At 40.3% G+C, this 16589-nt stretch overlaps 1 protein-coding gene across 1 annotated transcript in view; it reads left to right on the top strand.

The window, feature by feature from the left end:
* LOC126194787 (NIF3-like protein 1) overlaps nucleotides 1–16589 on the top strand; it is a 97614-nt gene that overhangs the window by 34361 nt on the left and 46664 nt on the right. The window contains exon 3 of the mRNA XM_049933091.1: nucleotides 9581–9689. Coding sequence (XP_049789048.1) covers nucleotides 9581–9689 — 109 coding nt within the window. The remainder of the gene's footprint in view (nucleotides 1–9580; nucleotides 9690–16589) is intronic.

Here is a 16589-nt window from a genome sequence, read left to right as displayed (position 1 = left end):
AGCAGTGGTTGGGAAGGGAGTGAGACAGGGTTGTAGCCTGTCCCCAATGTTATTCAACCTCTATATTGAGCAAGCAGTAAAGGAAACAAAAGAAAAATTCGGAGAAGGTATTAAAGTCCACGGAGAAGAAATAAAAACGTTGAGGTTCACCGATGACATTGTAATTCTGTCAGAGACAGCAAAGGACTTGGAAGACAGTTGAACGGAATGGACAGTGTCTTGAAAGGAGGATACAAGATGAACATCAACAAAAGCAAAACGAGGATAATGGAATGTAGTCGAATTAAGTCGGGTGATGCTGAGTGAATTAGATTAGGAAATGAGACACTTAAAGTAGTAAAGGAGTTTTGCTATTTGGGGAGCAAAATAACTGATGATGGTCGAAGTAGAGAGGACGTAAAATGTAGACTGGCAATGACAAGGAAAGCGTTTCTGAAGAAGAGAAATTTGTTAACATTGAGTATAGATTTAAGTGTCAGGAAGTCATTTCTGAAAGTATTTGTATGGAGTATAGCCATGTATGGAAGTGAAACATGGACGATAAATAGTTTGGACAAGAAGAGAATAGAAGCTTTCGAAATGTGGTGCTACAGAGGAATGCTGAAGATTAGATGGGTAGATCACATAACTAATGAGGAGGTATTGAATAGAATTGGGGAGAAGAGGAGTTTGTGGCACAACTTGACAAGAAGAAGGGACCAGTCGGTAGGACATGTTCTGAGGCATCAAGGGATCACAAATTTAGCATTGGATGGCAGCGTGGAGGGTAAAAATCGTAGAGGGAGACCAAGAGATGAATACACTAAGCAGATTCAGAAGGATGTAGGTTGCAGTAAGTACTGGGAGATGAAGAAGCTTGCACAGGATATAGTAGCATGGAGAGCTGCATCAAACCAGTCTGAGGACTGAAGTCAACAACAACAACAACAACAACAACAACAAACACCCCCCCCCCCCCCCCAAGTCCATTGGAAGGATGTTCTGAAGAACATGCTCTTTTTTTCCCAGTGATGTCCGAGATTCTCTCCACCTTGGTATAGAGTCCTTGGTTTGCTCATCTTCGAAGCTGACCATCTTCTGTCCTTCAAGGACCCAATATGCTCCTGAGAATCCTTAAGTACTCCTGTTATTACTCGGTTCAGAGACTCTGCTGTGTATAATGCTTCAGGGCAGATCACTATCCGGTAAAGTCCTAGTTTTACGTTGATAATAATATTCTTCTTATTGTAGATGTTCACAGTTAATTTGTATGCTAAATTCATTATGTTTATTCATGCTTCCATTGCTTCCTTTTCTGTCACCTCTGTTTCTATCTACTGTCTCGGGCTTCTAACTGTCTATAGCTTCTGAATTTTGCCTCCTCATATTGTCATCAGCCTAGGAGCTGCCTTGATATTTCCTTTATAGTGTATCTTCTCAACAGAGATCTGTAGGTCTTCTTTAGTCACTTAGCTCTATAGTTACATGGTTTGGTTAACTGTATCTGTAAATGATTCCAACGATATCACAACATTTTTTGCAAATGTGAGACAGTCTACCCAGGTTCCTTTTTTTTGCACCCCAGTGAAATTTCACCCACTCCTTTCATATCTCGTCACCACTCCCTAATCACTTTATCAAGTACATAGTTAAGGAGCAAAAAGAAGTATCCGTCTCCCTGTCTCACTCTGGTTTTAATCTGGAAGGCCACTACAAGCTTTCCTCTGAACTTCACCTAGAATGTTGTGCTGCTTAAAGTATGTTTAATCAATTCACTGGACTTTATTTTCAAACGTATCTCCTTTAAAATTTGGAACATTGTCCATCAGTTTAGTGGAAATATAAGTTTTTGTGAAATTATGAGTACAAGTTGTAAATTGTTGCTCTTCTGTTTTTGATATACAATTACCGGTTTTACATTCAAAACTTGTTCTGTGCCCTATCTCCCCTTTCTGAAACCTCTAGTACTCACCAGTTTGTATTTAGTTGTTTTTCCACTCTGTACAGAAATGAGTTTGAGAACACCTTACAGGTCTCTTGTATTAGCAGAATTCCTCTGTAGTTCCCAGGCTCCAGCCTATCTTCGTTTTTGGGTATAGGGTGTATTAGTGTCCGTCCTTCTGGAAGCTGCTGTTCTTCCTTAAATTTATTTATAGTATGTGTCAGTTAAATGATCATATTCTCATTCACATACTTCAAGACTTCTGCACTGATGCCATCTTCCCTAGAAACTTTATTATTCCTCAATGTATGTATGATGCTCATAACCTCTTCTACAGTTGATGGGTCTGAGTCGGGCTTTGGTCCTTTCTTATTATTGCTGAATGTGTCAGTTGGTGCTTCACAGTTCAGGAGCTCTTCAACAAGAGCCAAGATCTGGTGGTTTTCCATGTTTCCGTATACTCCCTTTTCTTCTTTGTTCTTAAAGCTGTGATTTGGAGGATCATATCTACTTAAGTTAGTCTTGAATGTTCCACAGAGATCTCATGGATTGTCCTTTCAGTAGTCCTCTTCTATTTCAGTCAAGTATTCCTTTTCACATTTTCTCTTGAGATTTCTCATAGTTTTGGGATTGTGTTTCCTCTCTTCTTGGAAGTTGTTTAGATTTTTCAGCTTTTTTTGAGAAAACCAATCAACCCACATTTTCCAGAACTCTTCAAATACTGTATCTTCTTCCACCAGCCAGCATGAATGACTCCTCCTCTTCTCCAGTCCAACTGCTTCCTTGATACTGTCAATGAATGCATCTTTTAAGTGTTCCCATCCTTGGTAGTCCTTCTGATTCAAGTTCATCTTAAACTCTTTGGTAGTTCTAAGTTTCTCTCTATCAAACTTCACTATACAGGTAGTGTTTTTAGTTTGATGGGTTCTTAGTAGAATTTTGATCTTAACTTTGGAAAGAAAATGGTCATACTCTAAGTTGTACACCTGAGGGTTTTGAGATTTTGAATTTCCTTCTCTGCATGTCTCAATATTACTACAAGATTTGTCAGACACCTACTTTTTTAGAAGTTCTTTAATCGCTGTTGATTTTGTTATCAGATCAAAACTCTTACAAATTTCTACTAGTCATTTGACATTCCAGTTAGCCCTATTACAGGCTGGATAGTTCCCAGTGATGTTACTGAATTTTCTTGGTGAGTTCAGTGTTGAAGTCTCCAAGAAGTGTTGTAACATTGATGGTTGGAATTTAGTATAATGTCTCCTCCACATCTTCCCAAAATTCTTCTACCCTCTGTGGACCTCATCTGTTAGCCTCATTTATGGGAGCATGTGCTTTGACCATAGTGTAAATCTTATTTTCTTCCCTTGAAGTAAATGTGGAGAGCTTACTGTTTTGGAAGTGGAATACGGTGCTGGCTCCCAGTATTTGTTTATTGGTATAAAGCATGTGCCAAGTTGATGTGCATTCTTGATTACCCTCTTGCCAGGCTTTCCCTTGGGAATCTGAAACACTTCTCATTTGAATGCTTCTTCGTCTCTGTATCTAGTCTCTTGTTGTTGTTGTTGTTGTGGTCTTCAGTCCTGAGACTGGTTTGATGCAGCTCCCCATGCTACTCTATCCTGTGCAAGCTTCTTCAACTCCCAGCACCTACTGCAGCCTACATCCTTCTGAATCTGCCTAGTATATTCATCTCTTGGTCTCCCTCTACGATTTTTACCCTCCATGCTGCCCTCCAGTACTAAATAGGTGATCCCTTGATGCCTCAGAAAATCTCCTACCAACAGATCCCTTCTTCTAGTCAAGTTGTGCCACAAACTCTTCTTCTCCCCAATTCTATTCAATACCTCCTCATTAGTTACGTGATCTACCCATCTAATCTTCAGCATTCTTCTGTAGCACCACATTTTGAAAGATTCTATTCTCTTCTTGTCTAAACTATTTATCGTCCATGTTTCACTTCCATACATGGCTACACTCCATACAAATACTTTCAGAAACGACTTCCTGACACTTAAATCAATACTCGATGTTAACAAATTTCTCTTCTTCAGAAACGCTTTCCTTGCCATTGCCAGTCTACATTTTATATCCTCTCTACTTTGGCCATCATCAGTTATTTTGCTCCCCAAATAGCAAAACTCCTTTACTACTTTAAGTGTCTCATTTCCTAATCTAATTCCCTCAGCATCACCTGACTTAATTCGACTACATTCCATTATCCTCATTTTGCTTTTGTTGATGTTCATCTTATACCCTCCTTTCAAGACAGTGTCCATTCCGTTCAACTGTCTTCCAAGTCCTTCGCTGTCACTGACAGAATTACAATGTCATCGGTGAACCTCAAAGTTTTTATTTCTTCTCCATGGATTTTAATACCTACTCAGAACTTTTCTTTTGTTTCCTTTACTGCTTGCTCAATATACAGATTGAATAACATCGGGGAGAGGCTACAACCCTGTCTCACTCCCTTCCCAACCACTGCTTCCCTTTCATGCCCCTCGACTCTTATAACTGCCATCTGGTTTCTGTAAAAATTGTAAATAGCCTTTCACTCCCTGTATTTTACCCCTGCCACCTTCAGAATTCAAAAGAGAGTATTCCAGTCAACATTGTCAAAAGCTTTCTCTAAGTCTACAAATGCTAGAAATGTAGGTTTTCCTTTCTTTAATCTTTCTTCTAAGATAAGTCATAGGGTTAGTATTGCCTCACGTGTTCCAATATTTCTATGGAATCCAAACTGATCTTTGCTGAGGTCGGCTTCTACCAGTTTTTCCATTCATCTGTAAAGAATTCGCGTTAGTATTTTGCAGCTGTGACTTATTGAATTGATAGTTCGGTAATTTTCACATCTGTCAACACCTGCTTTCTTTGGGATTGGAATTATTATATTCTTCTTGAAGTCTGAGGGAATTTCGCCTGTCTCATACACCTTGCTCACCAGATGGTAGAGTTTTGTCAGGACTGGCTCTCCCAAGGCTGTCAGTAGTTCTAATGGAATGTTGTCTACTCCTGGTGTCTTGTTTCGACTCAGGTCTTTCAGTGCTCTGTCAAACTCTTCACGCAGTATCGTATCTCCCATTTCATCTTCATCTACATCCTCTTGTAATGCTGTTATAATGATTTTCTGTTTGGACAGGATATCGGTAAGGTGTTTCAGTTCTCTGGTTTTGAGGAGTGAGTTAATGTTGAAAGTAGCTAAGTATGACACTTCTTACTTTTCCATCTTTCTATATTGGTGTGAGCTCCCCAGAATCTGTTGGCTCTCGGACATTGTCTTTGACAATCATGGATTGATGAGTGAACTTGTCATCATTGTTAATCAAATGATCTATGTTGGAGGTAAATGCAGAGGAGTCAACAGGGTTACAACTGAGGTAGTCAGCCTCAGAGGTGCCTTGACATATGGCCTGGCTCTTCTATAGCTTCTTTAGGTGCCAAACTTCCTCCTCTATCTGGGATCAGGCGCAGCAGTAGCACTTCTGAGTGATGCATTCCACGCATTAGTACTGCAGGTGGGGTTATGAGAAGGTATTCTTTATTTATTCATCCCTACAATTAGACCACTCAGCACAACATGTCAAATATATCACAGAAAAAATATATGTCTATAAACACATACAAAGCAGTATAGGATTGGGTGAGAATAGGAAGTTTGCCATGGCCTTACCAATGAAACCATTCCAGCATTCAACTCAGCAGCCAGGGAAAACCATGGAAAACCCAAGTCAGTATGGCAAGATGGGGTAGAACCTCACTCCTCCTGAATGCAAGTCCATTGCTTAGCCATTTCACTTGATACATTATTAGTAAAGAAAACCACATATACGTAGTCTAAAAGGAGATTACAGTGTGCACAAAAAGTATAAACAATGCTGCAACAAGAACATGTAACTTTGTTATAGCACACTTCTGAACGAAATGTAAACACATGAATGCATTATTTGACACTGGTGAAAAATAAAAACACACAAACACATGAACAGCTGCCAGTACTATATCATTCATGGGTCTTGCAACCAATCTCTTCTCAGAAGAGATGTACTGCATTGCATCTCAAACAGAGACGACTGGATATGAACAAAAGAAACATTCTTGTGCAAAAACAAATTCAGTGTGGATGGTTCATCTGATAAAAGAGTAAAGAGTAGTTGACAATAAATGAAGGCCTAATATTTGTGTAAGTGAACACTCATTTACACTAAAGAAAGATGTCACAACAAGAAATGATTTTAACTCTGCTTTAAAAACCATTACCTTCTTCAACCTCTTTATGTCTGATGGTAGTGCATTATAAAGAATGACACCAAAATGGCTCACATATTAGAGTATGAGCTGTTTTTCCTTGATCTGTGTGGAGTGTCCACAATTGTGATTGTTGTAGGTATTGTAATTGATATTAGTACGCAAGGTTCCAAGATTAGCTCTTATCATCGACACATATTTGTAAATGCAAATAATTTTTAAAACAGGGACTTGCAATGAGCCCTTGTAGAGCTAAGTGCCAAGATTTGAATGTACATTTGATCCTTATCTGTGACATCTCAGATTGAGGCTACTCATTGAATTACTAGTTAATATTAAATTAAAAACTTACAGTCAAATTTGTACCTGCTATGGAATACTCTCTTTCAAATTCTAAAGGTGGCAGGGGTAAAATACAGGGAGCGAAAGGCTATTTACAATTTTTACAGAAACCAGATGGCAGTTATAAGAGTCGAGGGGCATAAAAGGGAAGTAGTGCTTGGGAAGGGAGTGAGACAGGGTTGTAGCTTCTCCCCAATGTTATTCAATCTGTATGTTGAGCAAGCAGTAAAGGAAACAAAAGAAAAATTCAAAGTAGGTCTTAAAATCCATGGGGGGGAAAAAAAACCTACTTTGAGGTTCGCCATTGACATTGTAATTCTGTCAGAGACTGCAAATGACTTGGAAGAGCACTTTAATGGAATGGACAGTGCATTCTTGAAAGGAGGATATAAGATGAACATCAACAAAAGCAAAACGAGGATAATGGAATGTAGTTGAATTATGTCGGGTGATGCTGAGGGGATTAGAATAGGAAATGAGACACTTAAAGTAGTAAAGGAGTTTTGCTATTTGGGGAGCAAAATAACTGATGATGATCGAAGTAGAAAGGATATAAAACATAGACTGGCAATGGCAAGGAAAGCGTTTCTGAAGAAGAGAAATTTGTTAACATCGAGTATAGATTTAAGTGTCAGGAAGTCGTTTCTGAAAGTGTTTGTATGGAGTGAAATGTGGACAATAAATAGTTTAGACAAGAAGAGAATAGAAGCTTTTGAAATGTGGTGCTACAGAAGAATGCTGAAGATTAGATGGGTAGATAACTAATGAGGAGTTATTGAATAGAATTGGGGAGAAGAGAAATTTGTGGCACAGACTAGAAGAAGAGATCGGTTGGTAGGACATATTCTGAGGCATCAAGGGATCACCAATTTAGTATTGGAGGGCAGCATGGAGTGTAAAAATCATAGAGGGAGACCAAGAGATGAATACACTAAGCAGATTCAGAAGGATGTAGGTTGCAGTAAGTACTGGGAGATGATGAAGCTTGCACAGGATAGAGTAGCATGGAGAGCTGCATCAAACCAGTCTCAGGACTGAAGACCACAACAACAACAACATGGAAGGTGGAAAAGATGCAAGATGGTACATGAGTGAAGCTAGTCAGTGATACGGAAGTAAGATGGATTGATGTGGAGACATGACTGAATGGAGGAAAAGAGCTATTGTGTTTTGATGTCTGCATGACCAAACCATGAATGAAGTTCCCAATTTGTTGTTGTGTCATTGTGAACTGTCCAACTTGTTCACAAGAAACAATGTATTATTTACAGTCATCTAAATGCTGTAAGATCCTACCCAGCAGGCACCAGAGATGAGTGTCTTGTTTTGTCAATGACAATCTTTATAGGAGTTGCTGCTATCAGTGAATTCAAGCCACCTCAACAGGTTTTTGAGTGAACATTGTGACTGAAACTACAAACAATGACCATTTAGAGTCAGGAAAAGCCATTTTTGCAAAGGTATACAAAGCTGCATGTTTTCAATGCCCGAGCACTACAGAAATGGGACAATAGCACACTGTATTCTGGTGAGTTACAGTTTTACTTTTCAAATGATGCAAGGTGCTGAGTGCAGTGATGGCCCAATGAAGGCTTTAACCTGCAGGGTGTAGAAGGTGTGGTTCAGGCTAGAGGTGGTTGTCTGAAGTTGTGAGATAAGTGCGCTTATTCAGATTACCATGAAAATGAACCAGGATGTTTATTTCATTATTCTAAATGACCAAAAATTGTCTTCTATATCTTCATGACAAGTGTGCTGTGGACACTCTCATCTTCCTAGATGACAGCAGCCACATTCACAGGTTTGACAAACTGGTTTGACAAAAACTGAGTCTCCCTATCACACCTGGACTTACCTGCAAAGTTGTAATCCCGTAGAAAATGTCTGGTACTATACAGAACAGCAGGTGAAATATAGCAAATCAACATCCCTGCAGTTTGGTGGCTTTACTGAATCGCCGGCCGCGGTGGTCTCGCGGTTCTAGGCGCGCAGTCCGGAACCGCGCGACTGCTACGGTCGCAGGTTCGAATCCTGCCTCGGGCATGGATGTGTGTGATGTCCTTAGGTTAGTTAGGTTTAACTAGTTCTAAGTTCTAGGGGACTGATGACCTAAGATGTTAAGTCCCATAGTGCTCAGAGCCATTTGAACCATTTACTGAATCTTATCATAAATGGAGGGCTTCAGCTGGATATGGTATACCTGAAGCAACTTGTGGTCTCTCTTCCTCACTGAATTGAGGCCATTATCAAAGCTAGAGGCAGTGTTACATGGTATTAGTGTGGCACTCCCAGGGGGGGGGGGGGGAGGGGGGTGACTAATTTTTTGTTCAGTGTACTTATGGCATGGGGTATACTGGAAGATGCTAGTGAGAGAATAAAACAAATCAAGAAATGGATTTGGTAAGGCTCAGTTCAATGTTGACCTTGGTTGGTTTGGGTCTGTAGGTTAGGCATAACAAAAATGTCTTCACTTTAAAGAACAGATAAAGAAATTGTCATCTTAGGGATGAAAGTGAGACCCTCAAATGGGGCTGACATTGATGCAGAGTACAGTTTTAGTAGAACAGGTTGATGAAAATGAAGTAGGTGCACATGAGGGTTTTTTCTGTTTTTTGTTAATCATATCACAGGAAGGCTTCTTCTGTGAATGTGACAAGTGAAATATGTCTGCAGCCTTCTGCTCATACGATGAGATGGGTAATTACAATATTGGTCAATTACGAATAAATTTGCTTTCATGCATCAAAATAAATTTTGTTATCTTTTTGTCTATCAGAATAAATATTTCTTTAATCTGGAATTTCACCAATTAGAATACTTCCTTCATCATTAGCTTGGATTAGTGTGTTTTCTCTGCCTGTATAAGAGACTAGGGTAATGACAATCTTATTACATGTCAACTATTTTCTGAGTATGTGTGTGGGTGTTTTGTTTTACTGTTGGGATTGTATGATCCTGCAGTTTCTGTATTTTAGAATCTTTATTGTGTGCTCTTGAACATGATTTTCTTTGTAACCCTAATATTGTTTGCAGTCATCATAAATAGCGTATATATTTCATAACTTTTCACAGGAGCGTCTTGTTGCTGCTTGCTTGGAAAATAGGATTGCTTTGTATTCACCACATACCAGTTTTGATGCAGTGAGAGGAGGAGTTAATGACTGGTTAGCCAGTGCTTTTGGTATGTTGATAACTTTCATATAATTTTAATTTGTTGAAACACAATTATTACATATATACTAAGATGGTATCTGTTCTTTCGGACATGTCCGAAAGAACAGTTACCATTGGTGACCATGCAGCTCGTTAGAATGACATTACAATGAAATGAACACCCGTAGATGCTTACAGGCGTTGAGATACGTCAACGGGGACAGATGAAAATGTGTGCCCCGACCGGAACTCGAACCCGAGATCTCCTGCTTACGTGGCAGATGCTCTATCCATCTATATAGTTAAGGCTCACCAGCCACTTGACCATCTTCTTCTTCTGTGCGAATGCACAAACAGTGCCCGAACTTTTTATGGGAATCGGCAACGCGCCGCGAGTAATAAGTATAATGGGGGGGGGGGCATTACGAATGTAGTGTGGGACAATACGTTGAGAATGTGGGTTTCGCAGGAGGCGTGCCAGAGGTAAATCCCTGCAGTCGTGCTATCCTCTGTGTCCTTGGTGGCTCAGATGGATAGAGCGTCTGCTATGTAAGCAGGAGATCTCGGGTTCGAATCCCGGTCGGGACACACATTTTCATCTGTCCCCGTTGACATATGTCAATGCCCGTAAGCAGCTAAGGGTGTTCATTTCATTTTAATTACAATTATTACATTTGGAAACAACTAATGGCTGGATAACTCTCAAGAGGCCTATTCATGACAGCTGTTTGTTTCATTGTGAACATACATATATTAGTCATTTGTAGATTTTGACTCAGAAATAAACTAGATTAAGTCTGAAAGCTAATGTACCCATTTATTGTTCTGGTCATTTCCCATTATGTCACTTGCCATCTTATTTGTGGTTATGATTACTTAATTTCTAGTAATTCAATTGCAGTTTTTTTTATCAGCTGTCATTACAATCTGTAAGATGTTAGTAAATGATTAAATAATCTGCTTGATGTAATTTGTTGGTATATAGATAGTGTGCAAATAATGCAAGGACTTTCATATGTCAGTCAGTGTGATATTATATCATAATCTGTAGACAGTACCCACAAACTTTATTAATAGCAATGGCTGAAATTTATAGTCATAACTTCTACACATGGTTAATACAAAAATGGTAGCAAAATGTTTTGGATCTTTTACTGAAATTGTTTTTATGTCAGTTTATCCTCCAAATCCAAATTTCAATTTTATGTTGTAATATTTCCTTTAGAACCTCTCAATAATTGAGCCATTTAACTGTTAGTTATTACGTTGCTTTGTTATTTGTTTAACTTATTCTGTTGGCCAAATCTGATTATAATACAGAACCATCTTTTAGATTGAGTCATGTAAATGCTTATTTACATAGTGGAGTTTAGTAATAAATTGTATTTGGGGCTGTCTTATCAGTGAAACAGGTCATATCATTTGCATGAGTTATTGATTTTTAGTTCTGTCTCATTGTAGCTCCAAAGTATTGCAGTAGCTACACTTTTTTGAATCATGACTCATTCATCCTGCCAGACAATACTTTTAAACTTTATACAAAGTAAAGTAATGCTCTTAGCATTTCCTTTCAGTTATGGCCATCTGGTAATCATTACATAGAATTCCATTCTTTTAAGATATTGTAATAAATTTTTTATGCAGAAACAGTCATTTAACTTAAAATTTATTTTCTCTTAAATAATTTGTTTGGAGTTCAACGGTGCTTTCCCCTGTCCTCATCACTCATTATGTTGATCAATTTAATTTAAAAAGAGCATTTTATAAACTCCTGTCCTCTGGATTTTACATTCATACAAAATTACTGCTGTGAATGGAAGTGTGGAGATATCAGTAGCATTGCACAGCACTGGTTTATCTTTGGATGAAGCAAAGACTTCAGTGCATCCTGTGTCATGATTGAAAGTGAATGTGTCTTTGTATCGCACTTGGTAAATAAGTCTTTCGTAGGACTAATTGTTTAAACTACGTTATTGGGACAATCCCTGTCATGTGATAAGGAACACTCCTTCAGTGGTGACCCCAATGTGAAATGCGAAATGTGTCCAACAAGTTTTTGAAAGAACTGCCATATTGTGTTTTAACAATACAGCTATCTTTTGTTGCCACCACAGCTGTACCAGATCCATGAAATAATGTACCTGGAATGAATGCATGTGAAGTGTATGAATGATGCAATCAATGTGTGGCACACCAACTTGTGAGAAAACACAAATGTACTTCAGCTAAGTGTGAAATACTACCAATCAACACCACATGTTACATCACCACAATGGCAGCAACAGACATCTTATTTCTGGATTTTGAAAAAGATGCCCCACCACAGCCCCCATTTACCTCAAAACTCAACTCACACCTGAACTATGGTTCGCCACCACAGAGTAAGTATTTATTTCATTGATGATGACACCTGATTCATCACCCTTATTTGTTATCTGTCAGAACTTGCGGACTTAATCAGTGGCATCATTTTGGCTCCACCTTTCCGTAACAAGTATGCCACAGCCAAAATGGCACAGCTACAATGGCTCTCCAGGACACCCAAGTGGAAGATAAAACAGGCCATCAATGATGAACAGTTGGGTGGCAGAATGCCATCACAGCCTTGGCAATACCTCGCATCTATGCTGGATGCTAACTTTGCGCTGGATGCTATCATGTGGACACTCTGAATTGTAAACTTCTGCCACAACTACAGCTGACAATCATATTACATGAAGTTGAACCTTTAGAGAGACATTTGGCTCTAGTGGACAGGATGGCACCATATAAATTACAAAAGCACAGTACCATTGCCCCACTGCCACATGCTACCACCTGACCCATTCCTAGTGGAGCAGAGACAACTGACAGTGACAACACCACACTGAACTTAGTTACTGACCAGCAGGCTGTGCATGGCACCACTCACGCAGTGGCCAACACAATACTGAATACTGCCAACGCCTCATGGTTGCAACACTGCTCCGATACCATGTCCAGTTTGGCAGTGCTGCAGGTACCGCCACACCCCCACCTCTTGCTCCACACCCATGTTGGTTCCCAAACTTAAAACATAGGCACACTGGCCTGCACAAAGACACTCAGCCATTGATAGCCTCTACAGGTGGTCCAAATACATGCCTCTTTGACTGTGCACCTGTGAGACTGACTGCATATCTTCTACCTCAATTCAAGAATGCAGTTTTAGGTGGACAGTGGACCCAACTTCAGCTCCATAATGCTGGAGAGCATATAAACTTTTGGCAAAACATCAGCACTACAACTCCATGTGGCACATCACGGTCCACCATGAAGGTGCATGTATGTGTGATATGTCATGGGATGGTGCATTGTATCATAACAACCACAGGGCCACCCGTACATCACATAGCACACTAGCTAGCCCCAGCTAACTAAGGTGATAATTGACAAAATGTTAGAAGCAGGCATTGTTTGTGCATCTGAGGGAAATGTTAGAAGCAGGCATTGTTTGTGCATCTGAGGGTCCTTTGGGAGTCACCAATCAAAGTAGTACCAAGAAAAGATGAAGCTTTACAACTCTTCAGTGACTACAGCATCCCTTAACACTTACACAGTGCATCACAGTTGCCCAGTACCCAATAAACAAGTCTTTACACATTCAATACCAGGTGCAACCATTTACAGTGTAATTGGTTGTAAAATGGTGTATCTATAAATTCCTGTTCAGAAAGACAACTTTCCAAAAACTGGGATTATCATGCCATTCAGGCTCTTTAAATACCTTTTCTCGCAGTATATTTTAAAAAATGCTGCCCAGACATGGCAGTGCTTCGTTGATGGGATTATTTTCTGTTTAGATTAGTGCCGTGCCTATCTAGGTGATGTTTTCATCTTCTTGACTATGTCTGAAGACCATGACTGGTACTTTGAACAGGTTCTCACTGCTCTTAATGATGCTGGTTTAGTGATAAGTGAGACTAAATGTCAACTACAGAAAATGAAAGTTATCTTCCTCAGCCACATAGCTGGCACTGCTGGTATCAAACTGACACCAGGCAGACCAGCACCATAAGACAGCTTCCACTTCCACAGAATTATCACAAACTCTGTTGCTTTCCTGGAATTTTTAACTTTTACAGGGGACACCTGCCACAAGCAGCAACATTACAAGCACTTGTAACTGATGCAGTAGCAGATTCTAACAAACATGGACAAAGGAAGATTTAGTGAACCATTGAAATGAAGGACACATCTGAGCTCGCAAAAGATTGCCTTGCACACACAGTCACATAGCTCACCCCATTCCAGACACTCAGCTGTCACCACTGATGCACCATTGGTGCTGTTCTACAACAGTTAGTGATTTCTCTTCTTGCGAAAATGTCCACCATCTTAAATGAAATGGTTGACTTTGGATTGAGAATTCCTCGCCATTTATGAGGCTCTGGAATTCTTACATGAAGATAACACTGACTGTCATGTTAAAAGTATTTACATTTCATAAAAAACTCAACAATTCTATATGCCACCCATCAGTAGATGTCATGCCCAGTTGCTACCAACGCCTGGACCTTATCACCCAGAACATGATGGATGTACATCACCTACTTGGAGCACACAGTCTCATTGCTGACTTGCTGACTACTTATTGTGGGTCAGTACTACTTTGACTATGAGCAACTATCCATTAACCAATGCAATGGTGCGAGCATTACAGAACTGATACGGAAGGGCGCCACCAGCCTATGTATCGAATGACACACCATCCCACAAACTGATACACCAATCCTTTGTGATGTCTCCCTTAACATGATCGGGCCATTGCTGCTACTAACAATGTGACAAGAAATCTTTGATCAACCCCACAATCTCTCCCACCCAAGTGTCAGACTCACAATCCATCTCATAACAGAATGCTTCGTGTGGCCTAATATCAAGCAGGACAGCCACACCTGGACACAGGCATCTGCACTGTGCTTATGCACTAAAGTCAGAACACATGCACAACCACAGTTAGGCCAATTTGAAATTCCCAAATCTCACTTCTGCCATGTATACGTAGACCTCTTTGGCCTCCTCCCAGAGATGGAGGGGTTCAAATATCTCCTGTCAGTGATAGACAGAGTCTCATGGTGGGTAGAAGTGGTACCACTCAAAGACCTCGTGGCTGGGTCTAACACCTGTGCCTTTTCAGCAACTTGGACTGCAAGGTTCAGCACACCAGATATGATTACCTTACCAGGGCCACCAATTCAGATTGGCACTCTTCACTGCACTTTGTAACCTCTGTGAAATTAAGTGTAATCACACTACAGAAAATCAGCCTCACAGCTATGAATTGGTCAATTGGTTGCATCAGACCCTCAAAGCAGTTCTTATGTCTCGTGGCAGAATGTGGACTGAAGCACTACCTTGTGCACTACTTGACATTAGAACAGCCATCAAAGAGCACCTCACTGACATTCTGTATCACAGATGACTAGTTCTCCCTGCTGACTTCGTCCTACCCACACAAGACCTTGAACTGGTAGACCTACCTGACTTAGTCCAGAAAGTATCACAGATGACTAGTTCTATATATATATATACCATATATGACATACCCACATGACACCCCATGCCCCTCATTCAGTACCTAGGGTCTTCGTACATAAAGATCTCGCAGACTGCAAACACATGTACTATGGAATGACATGATCCAGCTGGCACTATGGCCACTGTGCAGAGGCCCCTTCAGAGTCCGTAAGAGACACTGACATGTTTGACATTCTGGGCCATGATGGAATGAATGATGAAGATGACTATCTATCACTACCTGATACTCAGGACTTTACAAGCCGTCACCATTTGATATGATGTCAGTGACTTCAGCCCAGGTGACACCACCATCATACTCATCCATAATGATCTCTACCTCACAGCTTGCAATGACAACATGCCTATGTGTGGCATTGCATGCATTTGACGCCTTGATCATTCGTATATCCTCTCGAGTAATATCGACTACACTTCTATATCATCTCACCTTTGAACAGCTGTCATTTTCACCATCACCTGCCTGAGGGTCCTCTCATGACCACCGCATACACTGCTGCTCCGTGATGAGAAGGATCCTGCTGCAGAGATGACCCCTACACCGCTTCTCTCTCCACCCTCAGATACGCCACCTGTGTGCTGGTATAGGCGCACCAGGCATCTCCCGCACCACCTGCTTCTCTACCAGCTCTACAGCACCAGCATCACAAACAACACAACTCTGACAAATGGTTCATTGCCCTGTAACACAGCCAGCCACAACACACTCAAATGAGAGTGCAACTCACATCCCTCCTCCAGCATTCTATACTATGAGGGGGGAGGGGAGCTCTGTGGGGATATCAGTAGCAACATGATTTGCGGGGAGCAAAGAGAAGTGTATCTTTGGATGGAGCAAAGACTTCAGTGTGTTCTGTGTCGTTATTGAATGGGGATGTGTCTTTCTATTGTACTTTGTAAACAAACCTTTTGTACAGCTTATCACCTCAACTACGTTATTGGCACTCTCAATGTCACCTATTAGAGAACATACCTCCAGAAGGATTCCTGAGGTCTAACTCCATGGGATTCTGTTGTCAGTGTATATTAAGAGGAAGAATTTAATCAGAATAATGAACAGCTGATGGAGGTAATCAGGAAGTAAAGTTTTTATTTATACTGACATTTTTATAGAATTATTGAAATTATTGACAGTAAAACTGAGTTTGAGACAAGCAGTTCTTAGAGATTGGAAAAGACTGGTAAGATAGGAGTGAAAATGTTTTCAAATTGAACAGCATACAGATACCGTATTGACACCTTCACAGCCTTCCAAGAAGAAGAAAAGTTGGACAGCATCTGGTTTGTGGAAAGAATATAGGCAGACAGGAAACGATTTTGAGATTCTAGGCAAAAAGGAGTCATCCAGAAATGTATAAATGTTGCTTAT

Source organism: Schistocerca nitens, chromosome 1 (assembly GCF_023898315.1).
Source record: "Schistocerca nitens isolate TAMUIC-IGC-003100 chromosome 1, iqSchNite1.1, whole genome shotgun sequence".
NCBI lineage: Eukaryota > Metazoa > Arthropoda > Insecta > Orthoptera > Acrididae > Schistocerca > Schistocerca nitens.
This window is presented reverse-complemented; position numbering and strand designations above follow the sequence as displayed.